General features: G+C 38.8%; 1 protein-coding gene across 2 annotated transcripts; it reads left to right on the forward strand.

The window, feature by feature from the left end:
• Nucleotides 1–321: 321 nt before the first annotated feature.
• kcnip1b (Kv channel interacting protein 1 b) lies at nucleotides 322–26974 on the forward strand. Of its 2 annotated transcripts, XM_085174330.1 has the most exons (9): nucleotides 322–539; nucleotides 944–1173; nucleotides 20256–20380; nucleotides 21527–21596; nucleotides 21678–21748; nucleotides 21845–21952; nucleotides 22042–22146; nucleotides 23267–23329; nucleotides 24094–26974. In XM_085174330.1, exons 2-9 carry the CDS (start codon nucleotides 1086–1088, stop codon nucleotides 24139–24141), a joined length of 678 nt encoding a protein of 225 aa, XP_085030456.1. In that variant the 5' UTR covers nucleotides 322–539; nucleotides 944–1085; the 3' UTR covers nucleotides 24142–26974. The 2 variants fall into 2 exon arrangements, with proteins under 2 accessions (XP_085030456.1, XP_085030457.1); XM_085174331.1 differs by lacking the exons at nucleotides 322–539; nucleotides 944–1173 and adding an exon at nucleotides 14181–14882.

Here is a 26974-nt window from a genome sequence, read left to right on the forward strand (position 1 = left end):
TAGGAAAAGGTTACATTTTAATACACTGAGTGTAACTGCAGAGGACCAAGAGTGCCCACTTTAATATAAAGCGCTCTGTTATTGCAACATGGAGAGGATCTGGAAAATCTGTATGGAACCTTTTATACACTGAATTAGTGCTCCAGTTATAATCCACCATGCTTAACCTTCATTTGTTTCTTTTGATTGATTCAGCCCAGTTGGTGTATCGTGCAAATATACAGGATCAAGAAAAAGGTAAGATAAAGCACATCAACCAGACTAGGAGCAGAATGTGAGACAGGAGGAGGGAGCATCGAGGAGGCAGGGTGGGTATAGTGGTGGCTGCTGGCGCTCTCTGCAGTACAGATCTGCTGAGAGCACCAGAGCAGAGCTCCTCGACAGATCACAGCCGCAGGGTTCCCACTGCAGTTTAGAGGGAAACCTTACACCAAAATATTATACAAGGGTATAATAGTCAGTCAGAACAACTAAAAGGACAGAAGGTAAAGGAAAGTGGAGGACAAGAAAAGAAGTGATGAGACAAACTGACAGAGGAGGTAAGAAGCACCGCATTAGGTTTTCTGCTCTTTCTTGGACCGACAGAACTTCCAGGGGAGCGAAGCGCTTCGCGTTCTACTTTTAGAGTCCTTTTAATTATTTATCTTCTCACTTATTTTGGTCTGTGAAAAGCAACTTTGCTTTTTAAAAAGTTTAACGTAAAGGTCTGAAGCCAGAGAACAGGAAATGTTGAATATTTTCTAGTTGTTTGGCTACTATTGTGTATATTTGTGTGTTTTTCTTTTGAGTGTTTCTGCATGCCTTTCTGAATGAGAGAGTGGAACACGCCTGAGTGCTTTAGGTACTAATGTGTGACAGCTTGGAAGCATATTGTAAGTAAAATTCAATGTCTTGCACATAAGCTGTGGAGCAAAGGCTTAATCGTATCCCTTTTCTTCACAAGGAGCCACTTGAAGGACCTCATGATGTCACATGAAGCAGATTCGTTTTTGTGATAAGAATCACGGGCAACATTAAAGAAGTTCAAACATTCCTTGAGATATATTGAAGAAAGTCTACCCATCTGCCACCGCATCTACCTCAGGATGGCTGGCTGTACCAGCCGCTGCAGACAGGGGGTGCTCAAATTAATCCAGTCCCTGCAGAGATTGGTCTCAGGAACCCTCACAAAAGGTACTTTGTACTGATGCACTCACATATTCTGAGCCTCTTGAGTGTCAGCTAATTTAGATACAGTGAGGTCTTATGGGTACTCCTGTGTATGCATGTGAATTCAGTTCAGTTCCTTTTTCTTTATGTGGCAGCACATCACAAGATAGTTTATTATTGCCTTTGAACAGTTAGGCCAAACTTTACTTGATATAGAAAAATAATTATTCCCTGTCACCAAGCACTTGGCAAAAAGTGTATGGATGTTGGACATTTTCCACCACCACTCTCTCTCGCCCCCTACAAAGCAATGCTTTGATCAGCTTAATGTTGTCTTCCTGCAGTTGATCTAAAATAATTTGCTAGTAAGTGTCCCTATTTTCTGAAATCCTGTTTGTTGTACTTTATATTAGTGACAGATTTCAGCTGCGTTTTAATAGCACTCAGTTTTGCTTTAATTAAAGAAGCTCAAAGATTCCTAAAGATATATTGAAGAAAGCCTACCCATCTGCCACTGCCTCTACCTTTCTCAAGCATAATTTATACTTCTGTGTTAAACTTAACGTAGAGCCTTTAACATAGCTTATGAACGCGACAGATACTGTTGCCGCGGTGGGCCCCATTTGCACTGCAATGTCACCACCAAAACATCAGCTGACGATGGTGTTAATCAGAGATGGGCAGTAACGCGTTACTGTAATCCGATTACTTTTTTCAAGTAACGAGTAAAGTAAGGGATTACTATTGCAAAAACGGTAATTAGATTACCGTTACTTTCCCGTAGGAACGCTGCATTACTGCGTTACTAAAACCGTGATTTTTTTTGCGAGAGTGTCTCATGACAGTGATGTAAGCGAGTGCGACTTTCGTGACAACAGCTGTGTGCAGATCAACAGTGGATCATATATCCAGTGCGGGAGAGAGTATGAGCGTGCAGCGTTTAAAGCGTGGAAGTACTGACCTTATTTTGAGTTTGATTCCATAAAAAGTGACAAAAACATTAGTGTCCATTGTGCGTGGGAAGAAAACTTATTTTTAAAGTGAAAAAACCCCCCCTAAAATTCCAAGCAAGCACCGAGTGCGCTACGACGTAATGGGAAACTCACAGAGAAACTCGCGGATTCTTCCACTGACCGCTGCGGCACACCTGCACCAGGGCAAACCTCCGCCTACCCAACTCCTGCTTTACAGGTGAAAATAGAGCAAAAGGACCACTAGTCTTTGACTTTATTTATTTTCTGCTGTGTTTTACTTGCATCTATTTGAAAGAGTGAGTGTAAACACAAAAAATATATATATTTTTTTTTTTTTTTATGTGCTGGAATGTGCAGAAAATGGGTTTAAATATTAAACAAATTTCTTCCAGTCAGAGAATGTTGCATATAATTAATTTTTTGCTTGATGCATAAAGTTAAAAGATTAAAACTAATAAAACAAGTTTAAAAAAGGGACTTTTCAATTTGATTACATTTTGTATGATGGATTGTAGAAAAAGTAGAATTGGGCTTAAAGATCTATCTCTTTATCACCTATTCAGGTTGTAAATCGTGTTTTTAAAAAGTAACTAAGTAACTAAGTAATTAATTACTTTTGAAAATAAGTAATCAGTAAAGTAACAGGATTACTTTTTGGGGGAAGTAATCTGTAATTAATTACTGATTACTTTTTTCAAGTAACTTGACCAACACTGGTGTTGATCCATTCTCTCCAGTCAATTTCAGAAATGGTGGCAGAAGAAGAATTATCCAGAAATGAGCGGGACAAAGTGACAGTACAGATCACATTGCAGGTGTAGTCGATGCAATATGTAGCGACATTCCTGAGGAGGGGCACATCAGCTTACAGAGTAGGTTACGCTGTAGGTTATGGTGCAGGGTTTCAGAAAGGATTATGGTTATAGCGCACCTACAAAACATAATTCAATAGCCACATGCAAAACACAACAGGAAATAGCTTGCTTCATACTACTGGAAATACTTTGTGTGGGTTCTGAAGAAGCCGTCCGAATAGACTGCTCCGGAGACAGCACAACTCGGATGACGCTGTGTGTAGCCCACAGATCAGTTATTTGTGACACTGTCCCCTGGTGACAGAAAACAGCTACAGCATGTAGCTAAAAGTCTGCAATTCTTTCCCATAGAATCTGCAAAAGCGATGTTTGAGCCATTTGGCTAAGCCTGGTGGGGGCTTTTGTTTTGTTTTGTTGCAAACAACCACAGGTTTCCTAAATCTTTCACACTGCATAGCCAAATACCTACCCAAATGTGGTGCCATAGTCCTAACAAGGTTCAGGCCTGCAGTGCGTATGTGAAAGTGGTTGTAGGCTCAAGTGTTGGAATAAGGCCTATAGGAGAAAAGAAGAGCAGGGAGAAACAACAAGCAATCAATACTGGGCAGGTCGGTGAGGCTAGTAGCTGCAGATCCAAAACTTACAGCCAAGAAGCCAGAGATACTTGTAGAAAGGTACAAAGAGAAAATGCGGTGGAGAGAAAACACAGAATTGAAATGCGATGATGGCATAAATGCACACCGAGTGAAAAACAGGAAAAGAAAGGGGTGCTTGTTAGTCCAAGCCTAGCAGCAGAAATCTGTCAAATTATGATCCCATCATTCATTTGCTGAAAGTTCATATTAAGACTGTAATAGGATTGTTTTTGTCACATAGATTTAATTTGAATTCCACAATTGAGCCATTGTGTGGTCTATTTAGCAAGAGGCACATGTTCTGTCACTGTGTCTTTAAAAATTACAGAGCATTTGCTTTGCTACAGTTGCAGGAAATAGTTTATGAATCCCTTGTACTTTTTTGTGTTTAAATTTCTGCGTTAATATGACCTAAGCATAAAAGCTGTAAAAGCAGATAAACCAAACCAAGTTAAGGAAATAATGCAAACATTTTGAATGTTGCTATTATTTATTCACACAGCTTTATGTAACTGTCTGGAACATGGGAACTAATACACTAGAAATATAACTTACTCATTTAGCCCTACATGTCATATATTTCTTCATTGTTTTTAAATCATTCTTCAATCTTTGATCTATGTATGATGTGTTGCTAAATTACATTTTTGTAAAGTGTCTTGCAAAAAAACCTGAATGATACTAATTTAGCGTTTTTTATAGGTTGCATGTAAATGCTGTGTTTTTTACTGTGTTAGCTTACTGTGCTGAAGCATAAACGTCACCACAGTACTGCATGTGTTTACAGTTGGTATTGGGTTAGGTATATCAACATTTTGAATTTGAGGGAAAAAGTTGAAATTTTGAGATTGCAAACCCAAAATTTTGAGATAATAACCAATAATGATTAAATATTTTTGGACCTCAAATTTATTGAGGACCACCTACAAAAAAAATTGACCTTCCATAAATTATGTAACTTATCTTTAGCTAATAAGATCACCGGGTGCTCTAAGGTTTCCCCCACCTGCCAAGTTCCATTTTAATCCCTGAACTAATTCCTGAGCACCTCAGGCTAGAAAAGGTTACAGAACCAGTTCTAAAGTGACTCCATTAATGTGTACAAGTGGAGGAAAATTAAGACCATTATAACCCACCACAGGAGAGGTCAATTAACATATTCCAATCCAAGATAATGATTTACTTTCACCATTGATGGAATCGTGTTAATAAGAATTGTACACATTTACAGTTTCAACTGTGGAAAACTGTCAATATTTCATTTGGACATGTAATATCTATATCTAGTAAGCTTCGCTATAGAGATTCACATGTGCAGAAAAACACAAGTAAAAGAAAACGCCAGGAAATTCTTGTATGACATGCATGCTTTGAGTGGCCTTGAGTTAGATGATGAGGTCATTTAACTCTCATCTACACATAGCTCACAGGCTGAGGCTGTGGTGTACTCTAAACTTCTTCTATTCATCATGCTTTAGTGCTTGTTTGCTTTTTCTGCCCCTCTCTCATCTCATAGTTAAAAAGTTACTTTTCACCTAAGCTGCAAAAATCAAACGCTGAGTCACGATGTCAGAGTGCAGCTGCGAGTCTGTCACGACTAAAAAAACACACAAACACAGTACTGCTCTCACTTTCAGAAGAACCTGTGGTCTGATATAAATTTAAAATTCACCCTACGCACATGTATGGAGCATAAAATATTTGTGCAGGTGCAGGCAGCGCTTCATTTTAACACTCGCTGTGGGCTACAAATTCCAAATTTATGTATTTTTACCACTTCTTGACTTTTCCATCTAGAAGCATTTGGATATTCTTACTATCTACCTCTAAATTATTTGCAGCCATAAGCACTCTGAGAAATTGATTTTTCACAGGACAAAGAAAGAAACTTGCAAACTGAGAAACACATCAGATACTGTCAACAAACTGGCAATGACAGCATGATGCCTGAACTGTACGTTTTTACACATAAACAGCTACTATCATGCATAATGAAGGATGAATCTGTTTACACATTTCCCACAGCTTGTGTTACAAATGCAAATATGCATTTACAGGAGCAACAAGCTCAATGTTTTGCATTGAATTAAGCAGGAATCCAGCCAGACTTAGGTTTATAATAATGAACTAACCAAAATCTTACAAAGTACTTGCTCTGTTACATGTGCAGTGTTTGTCCAGTGTTTTTTCATCTGCAATGTTAAAAAAAAGAAGAAAAAATTGTATGTAAATCCTTTGTAGCATAAACCTATGTGATATAAAATGGTGTTTTAGTCAGCCGCTGAGCTATTCTAGAAATTATCCAACCAACTCATGGCAGTGAGTAGGCTGACTATCTAGGTCATGCAACACAATCGCATACCGTAGCTATTTGACTGAAACAATCCCAAACCTACGTTTTTATGGTTTGGAGTTAATCCTTTACCAAAGGAATGAAGGATTACAGTTTATAGCAGACTAAATGAGGAAATGGTTATCAAGATGATATCTGGTTCTCTCATTATTTGTAGACGTTAGTTATATTTTTCTTTGCATTCTTAAAGGATGCATAATTGATCAAATGTAATGTAAATTATGTTGAGCATCCACTTGCTTGATACTGTGCATCTGGACATTTGTTGCTTCTGTCCAAAATGTTCTATTGTTCTTTGCTGACCTTTACTGACTTAAAGTTAAGATGCGTGTGCATTGGGCAGCATAAGGGCCGAGTCTTCATTTAGCTTCATAATTAAATGCCACAGAGTTAATTAAGAGCCACTGGTCAAAATACATTCAAGTGGTCTAAACTGGGATTTAATAAATCTATGATTTTATGCCACTGTGGGGGTTTTAAACCTTTGGAATTTTTACATTTATGCAATGTTAGTTTCTCATTGCCATAGGTCAAGATGAACAGGCACAACTATCCAACCAAAAACACAGGCAAACATAATTTGTCTTCCACGTATCCAATTCAGGGTCACAGGAGGAATGATAACAAAATGTTATTCAAAGTTTTAAACATCATTGGTATTAATTTGATTTTGGTGCTTACACGGAGAGGGTTGATCTTGTAATGTGCGGTTACAGCATGAAGTAACAATGTCTTGTTTAGCTTTGAGCCCTTCCTCTGCACAGTTTAATTATAATCAGATTTCAAAAGCACTTGCTTCCAGATTGCAGCAGAGGAAGACCGCATGCTAAAGTATGCATGGATGAAGACATGAAAACATGCACATATGTTCTCATAAACATTAACACACAAGCAAGCTATTTAGACTTTTTTTAACAGCTATTTGCTATGTTGTTTTTTGCATTTTTCCTTGCATACACTATAGACAAAAATGAACTGTCTTATCTTTAGTCTTATGCCTTAAGTCTTATTAAGTTCAGCAGCATGCATATTCATCCTCAGACCTTTAAACATTGCAAACCAAGTGAGGATACAGTAGTTATGATATGCCTCGGGGCTGTAGCTGACTTACTGTTATTCCTGTTTCTAACATTACATTGTACTTTATGCTCTTTACATAGTGCTTTCATTGTAAAAAAAAAAATAGTTTCCATGTAAAGATACAAAGGAGTAGCACTATACCTTATTACAGCAAGCTTCAGTGTTTTGACAGTTGCTCTGACCTTGCATTCATGTTAGTGCGCATTTAAAAATGGCTGTCCTCCCTGTTGTTATAAAAAGAGACAGTGACCTCTCACAGCACATTTTAAAAGCAAGATGGCAGAGTGCAGCCTCAAACATTCAGCTAGAGGCAACTTTTTTCGAATTTTACAGCACGTGAGAAACCAGCTAAAAGGCCTCAGACAAAGGGAGGGACTTGTGAGGTATATTTTGAGTGAGTTATATCTATTTTGCTGTGACGTACTGATGTTGTAGTGCAACATCCAGGGAATCTGAATGTCAAACCTAATGGGAAATCTGATGCTGTGCATTACCTGACAAAGTAAAGAAAAACCTCTTTTTGAACTGACGGGACTTTGACAGAATGACTGACAAGGAAACTGGAACAGCACACACATTTAATTTTATTAAGGACAACTTTTAACAAATACTATTCCAAACATTTTTGTGATGTGTTGTTTAACCACAACAGCAGACATACAGTTTAGCTTTAGGAAAAAAATGTCTGTGTTTTTAACGTTGAATGTATTTAAAAGAATTTCACAATTAAAACAGAGACCACTCCCAAATCTGAATGGTAAAAAAAATAGATTTAACAATCTGCATGAAAATATATATCCTCTATTTCAAGATAAAAATTGTGGCATTGTTGCTTAAAGCAGATGTCTGAAATGTCCCTGCTGTTTTTGTAAACAAGCAAAGTTTTGTACCTATGAAACAATCACCTTTAGATTGCTTGGAAGAATTAAAACTTCCATCCTTTGCTCATGATCCATCTCTATCACGTTTCCTGAAATTCAGTTAACGTGTAGATGTAGGCTGTAGGTGGGTTTGTGGTTGCTTGTCTGTTTTTTTTTAAGATGTGTTATGGCCCGTCTAGGCGCGGCCAGACGACAACATAAAGGGTGATCCATCCCCGTCCAACCCCAAGCAGCACTTCACACAATTAATACTTTGTGACAGTGATTTATTTACAATGAGTGAATTTAAACAAAGGAAGGGAGCGAATTATAACTTCGGGGTGAACCCAAAGCCAAAACAACAAACAAAAGGTAGCCTATCTCAGAAGTAAATACAACTTACTTAGTCAAAAGGACTAAACCAAACGACAATTACTTTCCTTCCTACCTAACAAAAACAGGAGAAAACTAATCAAACAAAAAGGCGGTCCACCCCTACATGCTCCTACATTAAACCAACATAGTGAAACACACGGTTGGGTTGGACTGAGGATGAATGACCTGGCAGTCCCTGGCAGTGTCTTCTTATGCGCTGCCTCCCGGTCGTTAGCCAATCGGTACGATCCATCCACCCTGGATGCACCAATCATGGAGGAGGACCTGCACACTCAAATTTACATATTATAATTACGACAACAGTCGTAACAGATGGAATAGACTCCACCCATTCCACGGCCCTAGGTAGGAGCTAAAATGGATGGATAGATGGAAGGATGGATGGATCATTTGCAACCAGCTTCTTCCCTGTAAGCATGTTTTCAATGAGGTCTGATGTTGTAACTGTTTGCCAACACTCACACAATAAACTACAGAGTTTATAGTTTACTATAGCCACAGCTTACTATGGACCTAGCAAACTATACCCATAAAATTAAATTTGCCATTATATTCAAACTCATGAGGTAAAGATTTATCACAACTTCAACATCTACTTTTAAAATTTAGTTCACATCATGCAATCATGCAAACTGACAATCATCTTTGTTTAGATACGGGAAACGAGACACATCTGGGGAAGCACATAAAAAATGCATGGTTCAACAAACACAATAGATTTATACTGTCTTTTGTGTAGACCCATGTCCTGAAAACAGGAAGAGTGCAGGTAAAGACAGAAACCTTTCCTACCCGACCTCATGCTGCACCTGTCTCTCACTATTACAAGTCACATGTGTCCTCTAAGAGCATAACCTTGCAGCAGTGGTTCTGTCACCACACACTGCAGAGATAGATTCAAATCTATGGCTCTTCTAACATAGCATCTATTTTGTTCAAAACCCGCATAAGAGTTATCTGGCATTAAGCTCCAGTTTTATAACCATTTTCCTTAAAAAAAATCTTTCTCCTCTGATTCTTTCCCTTTTTATGTGGCTGTAGAATCAGTGGATTGGAGCTGACAGTGTGTGTCTCTGCTTTTAATTTTTTACATCACCTCACTACATACTTTTATGTAACCGTCTTCTTCTAGATTTATTTTTATCTCTTGCTCTTTCCTCCTCTGTGGGTGTGTACATGTTTTGCCCCACCATTACTCCTGTCCAGCCACGTTGTTTTACTACTTGGTATTTATATACAGAATCTCCTACGGTTAGATGGCTACTCGATCCAGCGAACAGTAGGTTATGTTTGCACAGTAGGTAGGTTATGTTTGCACACTTCTGTGGAATTCATCTTTCATGTTCATATTTAGTAGTTCCCTGAGGGTTTTTGCATGTGGTGCATTAAATCGGGAGCAAAACTTGTTTTGAATGGCGACATGAGCTGCTGCTTGCATCAGGAACTGTTACGCTCTGCTGCCATCTGTCGTTTAACAATTAACACCACAGCATTAGAAACTTGAGCTCATGTGTTAGAGTTCTCTGCTGAGAAAACTTAACCCTCTTATGCACTTTGTATCATATCTCATACATGAGTTTCTGAGACCTCTATCTCATCAACATGATCAATACTTGTCAGAAATTCAAAACGTTATGGACAAAATTCTTTTTTTGTCTAAAATTAACATTGTTGTTAACAAAAAGTTGCCAAAAATCTCCAATGTATCAAATGTGATATATATAAAAAATATAATATATAATAATTTCACACAACATGATATAGCAAAATGATTTTTGTGGATTTTGTTATGGGGTTATTAAACATCTCAGTTCCAAAAAATCAGAATTTTCTGGCAATTGTTGATGGGTTTTGTCTTGCATGGTTAAAAACACTTTGTAAGAACATTCACACTAAATTTGTCTGTTTTTAAGATGCTTGATGCATTTTCGTTTTTTTAGTATTATTATTATCTAGCCTCCTGAAATAAAGCATCATTTTGCACTCACAGATAACTTAATACACATTTCAAAGTGGCAAAAAGGGGAGCTGTGGATACTCGCCTAAAGATTCAAAAGTCATCAAATACAGGTAAATCAAAAAGATGTGATGGAAGCCAAAGCAGCTTCATTAATGGTGAATGCATAATAATAACCACAATTAATAAAAATGCATTCAAATTTAGTACATATGATAAATAGTCTTCAACAATAATAATTGTATCATGTATTTTAGTTTATTATTACCAATCTGATCTTTGTTATCACACCTGATAACAAACAATGACACTTAAATCTAGATGACACTGGCATGCTTAACATTTTATTCACTATATGTGAATTTGTTAACAATTTTCAAATGTTACTGAGATTTGTTATATAGCATTCATTACAGATAAGTGACTCCAGTCTCAGTGTTTGGATTACAATTAGCATCATTTTGTCACAGACACACAAAGGTTGAGCCACAGCTTTCTAATAAGACACGGTCTTCAGGCTTGGTTTTTCTTAAAACTTTAAAAGTTAAAGCTTGAATTTGTATTCTTATATTAATAAGTAGTTATTACAATAAAAACAAGCTTTAATCATCAGTCAAACCTTGAAAATGATACCATCCAATTAATCTTTATATGACGCAATTAACCAGTGATTCCCAAGGTGTAAGCTGATGGCATCTGGTGGGCCATGAAGGTACTGCATGTGTACAGGTCCATCCATCCATTTAATTTTACTTTACAACAAATGCATTTCTAATTCTTAATTTTCATAAGAGTCTTACATTTTGAAAATAGGATTTAATTGTAAAAGTATCTCCTTTTAAACATTTGTATTATCATATATAAAAAAATAAACATACTGACTTTGAAATTGTATGAGATGGCTTCCTGAGATTATTCTATTAAAACGTTCCTTATGGAATCCTAAAGAATCATTGTAATTCAGCTTATTATATTAATAATGGCATTAATAATAAGTAGTATGTAGTTGTATTAACAGTAAAATATATATGACCCATTTATGTTTAGTTTATTTGGTTTTGTATTTCATAAGAAACAAAAGTAATTAATATACACAAATTTACTTGACAGTGAAAAGCACCACAAACTCCAGGAATGTCCCCATTTTTTCCGGAAAGCTGCTATACTAGTTTCAAAAGCTGTTGTGTAATAATTCCCATCTCAGTAGTAGCTCTAAAAAGGACACAACTGAATGTCAGGTTAAAGAAAGAAGACGAGACAAAATAATTTAAAGATGCAAGTTCTTGCATAGTCAGACTAGAAAGCCACATGAGGTCTGAAACTGCTGTCTCAGCCCACTGGAGGGAAAGTGATTCCCCTCCAATCATCATTTGGTTCACTTGATTTACATGGCAATTGCAGGTTGAAATAACTGTTAGAGGAAGTAGTAAGAGGAGTTTAATGATAACAATGAGCTGCCTTTAATACGTGCATGAGCATGCATTCATACAGGATACCAAAAGCAGAGGGAGCAATGAAACACTTTGGGAAACAAAAGGACATGTGGCAGTGAGAAGAACCGTCTTTCATGTGCACTATCATTATTTGCATTCAGATTACAGGATCTCTTGTGAATGTGTTATTTTAACCAGCCACCCAGCACACAATGCACCAAATCCCTACAGCATGTCTGATATCTGATGAATCCTCAAGAGGACTGGCCCATGTTGGGCTGCAATGTGTGTATGCTGTGTGGCGGTCAAGGGCAGAGCCCCTGGCAGGTCAAACCCCAGCTGTTGAAAGTGGTTGTTGTTGTCGGGCATGGAACATTACCTCACCGTAGGGTAAGGAGCTTGAGCTCTTGCAGTTGAAAGGTACTGGCTAGATATAGTGGGATGCAACTCAATGCCCAGGTTAGTTCTGGATGTCAGGCTGGACTCTATTCCAATCTTAGAGACCAGATGCAGGGGTGTGTATACTTATCTCTTGGTTTTGCTGCCTGTATGTTGGGTTTTTTATAAGGGAACCGTGTAATTTTCCAAAAGCATAAAGGGATTTTTTTTACTGGAACCAGGAGCGACTAAATCTAAACACACAGTATAGGCAGTGCACAAATGTGCCTCTTGCTTTGCTCAGGGCATACTGACTATGAAAGAAAGAGCAAACAGTTGTGTCAGCTGTGTTTCAGAACTAAAGATAACACATTTCTCATCTCATATTTTTATTTAAACACACACACACTAACCAAAGTAGCAATGGAAAACAACATGACTGATAAAATCATAAATAATGGCTGATTAGTGTACAAGGTCCAAGTGTGTCTTTCCCACTGTTTGTAGAAGGGGTTGTATGTGAATTAGAGAAAAGATTCTGAAGAGATTATGAAGCCAGACTGCAATGCAGTGTCCTTGAATGTCTGTCATAGTGCAGGGTGATATGGTGCACTAAGACTGTTCCAGATGGCAAACATCTGTCACAGGGATTACACCGGGTTATTTAGTAATCGGAATACTTAATTTCCCATGTGTGACTGTCTGTATGTCAAGCAGGTTATTTTTGGTGAAGATTATAAACGAGTGAGAAACATCTGTGACACAGTTTACGAATTCTTTATGCTTCCTGAATTATCCAAGAAGGAAAAATAAATACTACTGCACTGAAGAAGGCAGAGAAATCATTACATGAAAGTCACTATACACAGTGACTATATTTGAATAGATGAAACTGGGATGCAAGAAAAATGTAGGACAGACACTTGATATAAAACATGATATGAACATGTTTTGCAGAATGCCCCTCGCTCAGCTCTCACCATCTTGGCTTTTTTGATTTCAGACACCAAGTAAGCAGTAGATCTTGATAACCCCAGCCCCATTCACTATACAGTCACTTATCTTATTGGCTATACAATGATGATCATCTATTTTACTCAAAATTAGATCACAGTTTACAAAACATACATCACTGTGGATTCTCTAAAAGCTGGTGCTACTAATCTGGTTACTGGGGTTGTAAAGTAAGCAGTAGGGTCGTTTTCTCATTGACCGCCATGCAATCAGACTTATTTTTGGAACCAAAATAGTTGCCCCCTTCTAACCTTAAGAAAAAATCCTTAAATTTGCTTCACTTTTTCAGATCCAGCGGCTACATCCATGTAACTTCAGATAATATCTAAGTTGAGAGAAGTTTAAATTATTTTAGAATTATGCATGACTTCATGTTTAATTATTTAGTCCATGTTAAGTTCTTTTTCTCAGCACTACCCACACAAAGAAACTGAACTGCACAGCTGATCTAGGGTCAGGCTCCAGAGTTAGGTTGTAAAAATAATCTGTACTCCCATACAGTGTGGATTTGATCATCATCATTATCATTTTTGCTCATGGATCTTGTTTTTAATACTCAGAACAGAACATATAGATGTCAACTTTCAAGAAACAAGAAAGCTGAAACAGCACTGAAAAAATGGCCCTCAATGAATTTTTTAAAGTGTGAGAGGGTTTTCTGAACCTCGCGTGCACAAACACAGACACACACGTACACAAACAAGGAGCGAGACAAAGGCAATACATTTTTTGGTCGGCCGCCAGTAGAATATTTGATTGGATGCAATATCGTTCACATTTTTTCTGTGTTCTTCTCAAGGTTTTTACAAGCAGCTTACAAAGACTGAGCCAACTGCCCTTCAAGTAGCTTCCATAAACTTAGACCATTTGAATTCTCCTGCAGAAATCCACAGTGAAATCTAAATTTTATGTTTTACTCATTAGCTATTTTTTGTTGCTTGTCTTGTTTGTGCTGCAATCCAGCAACCCTGCTTTATTTTCTGAGTTTGGAGGAAAACAAGCATCACTCACCCCCACAGCTTTCCATCCCACGTTACACGCAGTCCACTCTGCAAAGATTCGTTGGCATTTAATACAAATGTTCTTGTTTGTAGCACATTTGATTTGGGGTTTTTTTTGTGTTTTTTATAAAAAATATTTCTTCAAAATCTCACAATTAACTTTAATTCTTTCTAGATAGAGAAAAAGATGTGCTCCTTTATCCTGTGGTGAGTTAACATAGGCATGCACAAATTCCATCCCAAGTGGGCAGTCTTACATATAGCTACATCCTCGTTATGGTACACACTTCAGGGAGCAAATTGCTCATTTGGAGTAGTAACCACTGGGTTGAGAAAATACACGTGTGTGCTTTAAATGCACACACTTCACATGTCAGTAAGCATTATTAGTGACTACACCACTCTACAATACCACAAGGGCATGAGGAGGCAGGGAGCTCGAAAGAGTGGGGGGGTAAAGGCTGACAGATGAGTAGAGTGAGGCACAGAACAGAGGGAGTGGCGCAAAGAGGCAGGAGCAGCTTGTGCATGTGAGTGTGTGTCTTTGGAGACAGGGATCAGAAATTCAAGAGAGTCAGCTCAAAGAGGAGAAGCGTCCCCCCGGTGCCAGATCTGGACCCAGTGAAAGGACTTGACAGGGGCAAAAAAAAAAATCCTGTAAGGTACAGAGCCGTGGAGGGAGGCAGCGACGGGACGACAGGCTGACAAAATCGTGAACTAAATAGAGGGACTATTACTCTCTGGGTTGTTTTGGCTGGCCTGGTTTCCACGGTGACAACATGGGTGCAGTGGTGGGCACTTTGACCATGCAAACCAAACAGAGGAGACCATCTAGAGGTACGTCGATGTTAGTCACAAAAAGAAGAGACGGAGACGAGACAAAAAGAGCAACAGAAAGCTAGACCAAACTGACAGTAACACTAAGATCGTAGTGTTTGTACACCAGCTGCCAATCATGATATGTGTTTGTTTTAGTTATTTTCTTTGCTTATCCAATGCAAAGAGACTTTATGCTTTCACCCTGTTTTTGCCAAGTGATTTAATTAATTGAACTATGAAGTTAAAGGGAAAAATGGATAATGAATCGTGGAAATGTTACATAGGTTTAATGAAAAGCCTGTAGTGCTGATTCTGTTTTCTCAAACAGAAATCTACAATGTTTACTTCTAGAAGTGGCAGCAGTATTGTGGAGGGTGAAGCATCTCTCACTCACGTTCAGTGACGAGGTACAGCACTTGTGTGGAGATAATGATTAAGAGACAACAGGATGGCAGTAAGATGTCCTTGAAAATAACAACAGAGCAAAATCACTCCTCTGTCTCTGTAATTATGCCTGTGTGTGTTTGGTGCATGCCCATCGAACGCGCCAGTGAGTGAGCGAAACAGAAACACGGAGGGAGCGGGGTTTGGGGCATTTGAATTAACACGCAGCTCACATATCATACCTCTCCCTGGCCTTATGCTTGAAATGCCTGTTGTCATGGAGACTGGGTTGTAGGGGCATAAAGGGAGAGTGTGAGCGTATACTCCACCAGGGTGAATGATGAATTTATGGCAGCGAGAGATCGAGATTAGAACCATGAAAAGGCAGCAAAATAATGACTTTTTAAAAAGACATTGATGAAATGCCCACGGTACGAGGGTAATGCTTTAAATGCAGATAAGATGAAACCGCTTGTTTGTGTTTTGATAGGAGCCTTTAAATAACCTTTCAGCAAAGCAGGTCATCTGGGGATTGTTTTTAGCTCGAAGTAAGTGGTCTGTTAAAAAACGCGTTGTGGTGCCAGCTGTGAGGAGGTATGTAAGATAGAATAGATAAAGTCTGATCCTGTAGGGGATAAACAGGTACCACAGCCACACAAGAAATGAGACTCAGAGGTAAGCTACAAGTAGGATACCAAATATAGCTTTATCTAGCAATACTGCTCATCACTGAGTATGCATAAATGCTATATATTTATATACAAAATCATATAACTTATTTTAAGAGGAAGAGGGCTTGTTGTTTTTATCTCTCTAATGCCCTAATATAACTGGTATATATTTGACCAGTATAGCCAATGTGCTATACCTGGTTTGTCTTGAAAAAGGTCCTGTATAAACTTTCAACAAAACTTTGAAACGCGCAGAGAAATTGCTGTTGCAAATCAAGAAAAACATTCAGGTCAAAATGTGTTCTTAGAATTGGGGGGGGCTTGTCCACACAACACGGTAGGGGAAACAGTTCTCCTCACTCTTCCTGCAGCATTCAGCACTTTGTACAAAAGCCCAGTCGGCTTTTGTACAAAGCAAAACCAAACAGCCTGCTGTGGGTTTTGTGAGGAATCACGTAGGGGACTATGATTTTGACCCGGCTCAGTGACTTCTTCAACTTTTGTCCTCATGGCTACATACACCAGAAGGCTGCTGGATTAAAGAAACCAGATATAATCTCATAAGTAGCAGGCTTTAGATAAACTGGTAGGATGATTATATTTGGAACAAGGCTAGCCGTTTGGGCGGTCGGCTGCTTGCGTGAATTTAAGAGGACGAAAGAAGAAAAAAGGGAAGAAGAAAGCAAGATCATGCCAAAGTCAAAGCATGCAGAACTGTATATAAAAAGTGTTTGCCTTGATCTTGGTGTTTCCAAAACCAGATGTGATGAGAAGGAGGCAGATCTGAGGGACACTGCACACTCATATGGTAGTAACTTCCTAATCAAAATATAACATCAGCCTATAGGACATACTTTACAAGATGATGTGATAGATCATGTTAGATTCAACTATGACTTGAAACTAGTGATTGAGACCATAAGTTTATAAGGAAAACCAAGAGTCATTTTCCCATCGACTTCTACATGACCTTCATTTTCATTAGTGCTGCAGTGTTTGCCACTGACTGCGTAAGAAAGCATGTACACGCACTTTCAATTATCAGCACCATTTCAGCGTCTCCCACCTTCTTCCATTATATGCTAATGAGTGATCACATGCAGAGCAGTTGTTGCACCATTTATAACAAGACTCACTGCAAAAGTCTGCAGCATTTCTTTGCCTGAGTCTTACTCTGCCGATCAAATCATTCTGCTTTATGATATGATATATTCAACAGGTTTTTGAAACCCTCGGGCAACATATTCTTTTGCTGACTGTGCTTCTGAGCCCAGTTCAGCTCTCGTTTCTTCTCGATGTTATTCTGTGCTTTCCCATTTTTCCCTTTGCTGTTCTCCTTCTTGTCTCTTGTTTTTCTTCACGCTCTGCCACCGCTTCCTTCCTCTCCCCCCAGTCCTGTCTCAGCTTTCTCTAATCAACACCTCTGCATTTTCATCACCCTCATTCCATTTCATCTGTTTCTAATCACACTGTCACATTAACAGGAAAGAGAAATCAGCCCACAGGAAAGATTATTCCACATAGGTGGAGTCTTAACAGCACCTTTGTCTTTCTGTTTTCATGTAACCGAGAGACTTTTAGTCACAGGGAAAATATATGTACAAATTGTGTTTGACACCTTTAAAAAAAAATCAGTTCATCCAGTATACCACCACTGCTCACATTTATTATGGCTATCTATCTCCATGACAACATGAGTCAGTGGGTTGGAACTGGAGCTCAGAGGAAGATGGAAGGGCGATTGAGAGAAAGTAATGCATTATATGTTTGCATGGTAATGGACACCATGATATCTCACCACTGACAAGTAGGCCATGTAAAAGTGACAGATTGGGGTAAGAGGCAACATGTGCGTCTCTGGTGAACATTTTATTGCTATAGTTTCCCAAGCATGTGGAAAATCTCATTGAAATGACTACTCCCTTACAGTTTTTATAGCTGTATCAACCATCCTGTCCAGATGTAAGCAGTATTTAAACCTTTAGTGCATGGTTTTACTAAACGAAACACAGGAGAAAATACAGGAGAATAAAGTTAGCATCACAATATTAAAAAGAAAGCTGGCATGCTTATACAAGTGCAACTAGCTGGCTAAAATGTTAGATTTAGCTTGTTTATCTAGGTCTTTTTTAGCACCTGGTATCTACATAGCTATTAGAAAATTAATGTTAGCTATCTATTAGAAATACTAAACAGCGTAACAGATGGGTGTACTTTCGGGGACATCCATTTTTAAGCCTTGAGATGAGCATTTTTGGTCTCACCATCTTGTTGTTTGAAACTGGAAGTGACAAGCAAGGGATGGATCTCACTGTGAAAGTGCACACTGATTGGCCAACAGCTTTTCAATCTTCCTCTACCAATGAACATACCATGAATAATTCTCCTTTCTGACACAAGAGAATAAAAACATTGAACTAAATAAAAAACTTTTAGCTAACAACAGTAGCAAGCCACTGTTGTTAGCTAAAGCACTTACATGCATAGTAATGTTACAGCTTTCTGAAAGTTTGTTACCTCATTTTGCAGAAATGTAGTGGACTAAAACTGACATCCATCCATCTTTTCATTTATTTAATTCAGGGTCGGGAGGGAGCTTGGAGCCTATCCTAGCCATCCAAGGGCAAAAGGCAGGGTGCACCATGGTCAGGTTCTCAATCTGTCACCGAACTAACACAGACAGAAAGACAATCAATCTCACTAACACCTATGGGAAATTTAGAAGCACCAATTAACCTGACCCCACTAATTGGATGTCTTTGGATTGTGGGAGAAGCCAGAGAGTACCCAGAGAGAACCCACACAAACAAAGGGATAAAATGCAATCAGCACACAGAAAGGCCCTGGCTAAATGGTGGATTTGAACCAGAACCTTTTTGCTATGAGGCAACAGCACTAACTAACACATTGCATATTCAACTACTAACCAGGCCTGACCCTGCTTAGCTTATGGTATGGACATAAGCTGGAAATTTGGCATTATCGACTAATTTGACATATTCATTCAGTATATGACTGTTAGGATCCCACAGTTTCACTACATTTCCTAGTCACAGGAGTTTCCTAGAAGTTTATTTCTCCTTAAAGTCACAGTTTTTCAGTTTAGAAATTCATAAAAACCTATTCTGGGTTCTGTAATCAGTCTGTAGTCCATTTCACACAGAACGTTTAAGTAAGTTTTCTATTTTTTACTAGCAGACAGAATTGACAAGGATCATCTGTCCCACTCAAAAGTCAATGAAGAGCCAATAATTGCTTTCCCCCCTGGTGTAGGTGGGACTTAAATGAAGATTGCACCTGTTACGACTTACGGCTGCAGGCAGTTCTATAGCTGTGCCTCTTCTCCTGTTTCCTGTATAAAATTTTAATCACAATGGCCTCTGGCATAATGATGTGTGCTACTTGATACAGTTTCATTGTTGAGGATTAATCCTGACACCACTCATAAATGGGCTGAAATGAATGAGTCATCACTACCATCAAAAAAAAAGAGAAGAAGAACAATGTAGTCATGTTAATCTCCTTTTCTTCATGTCTAATCATCAGAACTGAGTCTGAATCCATTAGGAAGCTTATTTGTTCTCACGTGTGTGTTTTTCAAGTTAATAACATAGGTGACTGAGAAATTCTGGGAATTGATAGTGTGCTTTGTCCACACTTTTGTATCAAAACAATTCATTCAAGGACATATCATCTAATAATACCTGCAGTCTCAACAATGCATTTCAAGCCACAGACCACCCTTTGTAAATAGGCCATCTCTATACCTCACACAAAGCGTCGGACTTCAGATTTTTCTTCACCGGGGCCCACAACAGCCACTGGGCGTTTTCTTCTGGATATTTGTCCATGTTTGTAAAGCCGCTGCCGGATGTTGGGATGTCAACATTGCCCTGTAGCGTGAGATAGTCACAGTGACAAACACTTGCCCACAGCAGCATCTCTTCAGATCATTAACCACCATCCATCTCCACAGGACTGGGCACTGAGCACCATGTTGCCATTAATAAAATGCTTCAGCTCCTAAGGGGAAACCTAATTTGTCAAGTAGATGAAGTTCTCCTCAAATCCTTCCTTTGTTCTCTTTTTCCCTCATCCTCCCTTATTTTTCTTCTGCTTCACTCCCAGAAGCACTTTTGTATCCTCTTTGATCCCACAACATTCGTTGCCGACTTTACATTTTCAAGCTTTGCTGAGTCATCTCTTTCCTGTATTTAATAGCCATCATATTTCTAAATCCTGAGTGGGACATACTGTTAAACAGACAATGTGTAAATTTTGAGGCTCATACACATCTTCTTTTTTTAAACTGCCTCTCTCTTACCCTTCCCTGTAGATAAAACAGATGATGAGCTTGAGATGACGATGGTGTGCCACAGACCAGAAGGACTTGAGCAACTCGAAGCCCAAACAAACTTCACCAAACAGGAACTGCAGATCCTCTATCGTGGTTTTAAAAATGTAAGCACACACCAGATATTGTTATTTTAAAAAAATGCAGTCATACTTGAAATACACTATATTGCCAAAGCTCTGTTCTATTCCAGTCTAAGTATTCTTACACCTCTCTAAATCACTGAGGCATTGAAGTGTCCCAATCACTTCCATGGCCACAGGTGTATAGCATCAAGCACATAGGCATGCAGACGGCTTCTACAAATATTTGTGAAAGAATGGGTTGCTCTCAGGAGCTCTGGTACTGTGCAAAAAGTCCAGTTGTGAAATTTCCTCACTACTAAATATTCCACAGTTAACTGCTAGTGGTACTATGACAAAATGGAAGAGATTGGGAATGACAGCAACTCATTAAGTGGTATGCCGCATGAAATTAGAGAGTGGGGTCAGCGAGACTGAGGTGTATATTGAGCAGAGGTCGCCAACTTTCTGTGGAATCAACTGCACATGTGCTTCATGTGGCCTTTGCTCAAGAAAAGCGCACAAAGCACTTCATGTTCTTTGGACTGAGAAATCATGCATCTCCAATCCAATGGATAATACTGGGTTTGGCGGTTGCCAGGAGAGCAGCACTTGTCTGACTGCATTGTGCCAGGTGTAAAGTTTGCGGGGGAGGGGGTTTCAGGAGTGGGGCTCATCCTTTTTGTTTCAGTGAAAGAAACTCAGTGTTGTGGGAACAGTTTGGGGATGACCTTTTCTGTTTCAACATGACTGCGCACCAGTGCGCAAAGCAAAGTCCATAAAGACAAGACTGAGCAAGTTTGTTGTAGAAGAACTTGACTGGTCTGTATCTCAACCTAATCTCAACCTGCCTGAACACCTTTGGGATGAATTAGAGCAAAGAATTCAAGCCAGGCCTCCTCATCCAACATCAGTGTCTGACCTCACAATTGCAATTCTGGAAAGAATGGTCAAACCTTCCCATAAACACACTCCTAAGTCTTGTTGAAAACCCTTCCAGAAGAGTTTAAGTTGCTATTGCTACATAATATTAAATGCCATGGATTAAAAATGAGATGTCAATTATGTACATATGCATGTGAAGGGAGACAAGTGAATACTTTTGGCAATATAGTGTATGTGTGCATCACAGAATCAGGCAACCAAATTTTCATTGAGCAGAATAACTGTCGAGTCTCATTTCTCCCACAGGAATGTCCAAGTGGAGTTGTGAATGAGGAGACATTTAAACATATTTATGCACAGTTCTTTCCTCATGGAGGTAAACCACATAGTTTTTAATCTTTTTTATTGCACTATGAAGCTTTTCTTTTTTTACACTTTTCTTCTGTGTGTGTTACAGATGCAAGCATGTATGCGCATTATCTGTTCAACGCCTTCGACACTACAAACAATGGTTCCATAAAGTTTAAGGTACAAAAAATGGACAAAATGTTAGTTATTTCTTTAATTTTCTGCTATTTTTTTTTAAATTTATGCTTTCCCTCTTCCCTGATCTATTTTGGACAGGATTTTGTAATGGGACTATCTATTCTGCTGAGGGGAACACTAAGGGAAAAGCTGGAGTGGACGTTTCACCTGTACGACATCAACAGAGATGGATACATAAACAGAGAGGTGAGACTGTGTTGTTACAGTTTTAACTGGATTTTATTTGTTATCTCAAATCTTTGTCTAAGCATGACACGAATCTCCTGTTCTTGCAGGAAATGACTGAGATTGTGAGGGCCATATATGACATGATGGGCAAGTACACCTACCCTGCACTGAAGGGAGACGTTCCACAGCAGCATGTGGATGCTTTTTTTCAGGTTCATTTCAAATTCAAATTCAAATTTTATTTGTCACACACGCAACCATACACAGTATGACCTGTGGTGAAATGCTTATTGCTGTGCAATGCCCGACCATTAAATGACAGTAACAATTGACAATAAGATTTACAGATTTACAGATTACTACAAAATTACAGATTTTAACTTAACTTAACTTTAACTTTAACTTTAATTTACAGTGAAAGAATGTGTAAATAATAATTTAGGAAAGAAATTATAAATAAAAAGAAATTATACATTATAACAAGTGTGCAAATAAACAGAGTGTGTGCGGTGATGCGATGAGTGTGAGAGAGTCCAGTCCTACACCTGGTTCAAGGCCAGAATAGCCTGGGGGAAGAAGCTCCTCCTCATTCTCTCTCATTTGGTCTTAAGGGAGCGGAAGCGCTTCCCAGACAGGTAGAGACCAGAGACCACTGACATTTTTTTACTCTTCATCTTTTCTGGGGTTTTTTTTTTTTTTTTTTTTACTAGTTTTGCATTTGGCTAGGGTCAGTGTCACTACTGGTACCAGGAGTTATTAGATGGTACCAGGTATGGAGCTGACAGAAGTTGTACAGGTAGTCAAACTACGTCATGACAGCACATCAATACATGCCATTTCCATAAGGTTTGCTGTCTCATCAAAGTCTCAAGAGGATGTACAAGATTCCAAGAGATCTGATGTATTTTCATTTTTTCTTTTCCTTTTCTTTCTTTTTCAGTTTTTCTTTTCTTTTTCTTTTTTTTTCTTTTTTTTTTTGAGCAGTGTAGACTCATCAAAACTAGATTACAGACATCTTGGGCAGGCTTTACCACACAACAAGCCATACTATTTGTTTAAATTGGATCAACTCCTTTTATGGAGTTTTTTTTTCACACTTTCAACTTAACTACATTTTTCAGTCTCGTGAGGTTTATAAACCCTAGTGTTTACACATTATGAAAGGAAAGCAGACTTTTAATGTCACTTGTCATAACCCCATAACTTCCCAAGAAACCTTTGTTGGTTTATAGCAGCTTTGTAGTCATTATTAGGTAGTTTCATTAGGGTTAGGATGCAAGGCAAAGCCACCAGAACAGAAACAACAAAATAAAAATAACTGTTTCTCTACAGAAAATGGATAAGAACAAAGATGGTGTGGTGACTTTGGAGGAGTTCATTGTAGCCTGCCAAGAGGTCAGTATTCTTCTTCATGTGTTTTTATCAAATGAATTATATTTTAAAGAATTAAAATATAATATGCATAAAAAAGCAACTAGTTTCTTACTTAAGCTTGTTATTCTAGTCGTGAAACCACCACTACACCTGACTCAAACAGCCTCTCCTTCACACAGTCCTCACTCATAAAGTGGTCTACGAACGCTAACATTACGGCTAACAGGTGGATTTTCACATTTCAGTGCAGCTAGCTAACAATTAAAAGCCACTTACTGTTTGAAAGATAGAGAGTGAATGTGAACAGTATATCCTCTGTTATTTAAACATAAAACTAAAGTGACTCTTTTAGATTGCTTTTTAGATTGTTTCTTTGTTTTCCATTGAGTTGTTGGTTCTTTGAGTAGTTGGACTTACATTAAATTATATTAGCGATCAGCAGCAACCAACTAAAGCACTGACATCATGTTATGTACTGGTGCAAGATGGCACTATACATGTTATAAAAACTTTAAACACTTTTTTTTATTCCAGATTCACAGACATTGTTAAATCTGGCCCTTTTTTAGAGAAGGACTCAGTGGTGTATATTAGCCTGAATACATGCAGTGTTAATAGTGTAAATAGTGTAAAGTGTAAATAGGCCTACATAATTTCACCATTACTTAATTTTTTTTATGTCAAAAGTCAAGCATAAGAAAAACCACAATCGATCAGATGATTTCATTTCACAGACACGGGTATTCAAAATAATTCCATACACCATTTGTCTTATTTCTCAACAGGATGAAACTATGATGAGATCCATGCAGCTGTTTGAAAACGTGATGTAGAACAAGCGGAGAGGGTGGAGACAACCACATGGAAAAATGAGAGGGCTGAATGTGAGTGCGTGTGTGTGGATGCATATGTGCGGTACATCCAGTCTCTCCTCCTCCTCCTCCTCCTGTTTTATCCAGCTGTGGTCAGGATATAGGCTGAATCCCCCACAATGACTTGTATGAAGGGACTGGACTGGGATGCTCTTTAGTGCTCCTGACGAGTTTCAACACACAACACAAAGTGACTGATGTGACAGACATGGATTTTAACACATTTGTCTCTGTTCTGTCATGAAGACATGAAGATTGGCCTGTTAAAGATAAAGCTGCTCATCCATTATGAGGCTGCTCCTGACCAGCGAAGGGCAATGTGCTCAAGAAGCTGAACGCTTTATTTTCTTTTTTGCCAAGAAACAGTTGGGGTTTGTTTATTTTTTTGCTTTTTTTTTAATTGTTTTTTTTTTTTTTTTTTTTACCAAAGTATGATTGCATGCTTGTTTTATTTCCAAATTTTTGACAGATTTTACCATAAGTAAATCTATACTTGTGTCTCATCCATCTTGCGGTTGACAGATATGAGACACTGCAAACGTTGTACGTTGGTTTCACTGATGCGGTGACCCTTGTAAATTTGTGCTGACCTGGATGTCGCTTGTGTGCTGAGTCTGTGTTATGCTCGTCCGTCCAAAACTTACAGTACAAGTCAAATAATTTTAAAGCAGCACATTTCCTGGGTCTTATATGGTATGTGTGTGCTTATCTTTTCTTTTCTTTTTTTAGTGAAAAAGAAACCAATTCATTCTTTTTTCATATTTTCATCTGCTGTTTTTCTGCTTGTGGTCAAATTGGTGTATTGTCAAAAATGTTTTTTAAAAAAAGATAGAAAAATGAACAGGAATAAATTTTAGACATAATTATGAAATGCCCACAAATCAAAGATGTTGAAGAAGAGGCTTATTAGATGTTCATTTGCACAGATGACAAGTAATCGAGATGTGACTCTCAGATGGAGACAGCGATACCACAGAAGAAGTTTTGTCCAAAAGACATCACTGTGTCAGAAAAAGCAAGATTTTGCTGCTGGTCCGTTCCAGCAAAGAACTGAGAAAGCTTCTGATAATCTTGCAGGGAAAACCGCTGAATGTCAGCTTTGGAATGTGATATGACACTGAGGACAGCTCCATTTGTAATAATGAACATTTGGCACTGTGTCCTCCATTCAAACGAGGACAGTGATGTCACACTGACGTACATAGTACACCGAAAATAGGTTTTTTTCTGTAGCAGTAGCCCACTGAAGGTTTCCTGTTACTCGTGGTGTGTTTAAATGCGCCACCATAGTAGAAAACTCGCGAGACTATCGTAGTTTAGGCACTAAAATATTAATTGCTGTTCTTTTTCGCAGAGAGGCTCTTTTTGCTGCACCGTGCGACCGTGTGACATCGCAGCCTCAGGCCTTGGAGATCTTATTTTGGAATCAGATTATTAAATCTCACCAATAGGTTCATTCTAAGCCATATGAATAAATGTGTCCATTCTTACATTTGAGTGGTGTGCTACTTTATACTGGTGTGTATATTTTTGTATGCTATTAAAAAATGTAATGATTATTAGAGCAGAAACCTAAATAGATGAGTGAAGAGCACAAAAACACAGGACAGGCTCTAAGGAGTCACTGAAAAATTTAATGAGTATTGTTACGGCCCTAGCTGGGCCTCCTGAAACTGCACTTGTCTGTCTCTCTCTTGCTCTTCTCTCTCCCCAGGACACAGCTGCTGTTCATTGGCCTCATTTACCACCTGGGCCCAGTTAGCAATCACCTCTCCTAGGTCATATAAGCTGGGGATGAACTGGATGTGAGAGAGTGTTTTTTCTCACTGTCTCCTTTTATGGCAGGCAGACCCCCAGTGTCCATAAATTCCTTTCTCTCTAAACAATTACACACTCTCAGGCCTACAACTAAGCCAAATTAAAACACAGACAAACAAATCCTTTCCTATTCCTCTGATCTAAACAAATTTAACACATCATATTATACTAATTATTTTCTTGTACTCACACCAGCAAAGCTGCAGACCTGGCGTCGATGCGTGAATTAATGCTGATAGCGGAATTTAAGAACTGCGTCTCCGAGTGCATCGCAGTACACCTTAGCGAACAAAGGGTTTCCTCATTACAGCAGGCTGCAACACTGGCTGATGAGTTTGCCCTCATCCATAAAACCAGTGTCATTAAACATGACTGACGCGATGCCTCAGTGAAGGTTAGCAATGTGCCAGCTGTGCAGTACCCAAAGAGTGAGGTACCTGTGTCCCGTCCCAAGGTGAAGATAAAGTTTTTCTTCTCTTTCAGGTCTGGCCATTTGATAGCAAATTGTGAGGCCTACAAACAGAAACAGTTGGTCTCGAGCGCTAGGAGTGTGCCAGCTAGCAAAGCTGATACAAGCGTGATTTCAAGAGCCAAAACAAAGCTCTGTTTCTTCTGCCACAAACCTGGCCACCTGGTTGCTAACTGTTTGAAAGCCCACTCAAAGCAAAAAGGCTCTGCTTTGAAAGGAGTCAATCGTGGTTCACAAACGGACAAAGTTGCCAGTCCGAGACGACAATTGGAGCATAATTGCTCAGTGGTGTCTTTTGGTCACTGTCAGAGGTCGACTAATTCTGAGCTGCCACCTGTTGACCATCTTCCAGATGACCTATAGTGTGACAGATTGTGTGTGACACAACCATTCCAACCTGCACCTCTGGCTAGCCAGCATGCCTGTCGCCATGAGCTAGCAAAGAAGCGTCTTTGTGTTTCAGAAAGGCCTTTTAGCGATTCCCTGGGTTCTCCATATGTGATGGCT

Source organism: Neolamprologus multifasciatus, chromosome 10 (genome assembly GCF_963576455.1).
Source record: "Neolamprologus multifasciatus chromosome 10, fNeoMul1.2, whole genome shotgun sequence".
Classification (NCBI taxonomy): domain Eukaryota; kingdom Metazoa; phylum Chordata; class Actinopteri; order Cichliformes; family Cichlidae; genus Neolamprologus; species Neolamprologus multifasciatus.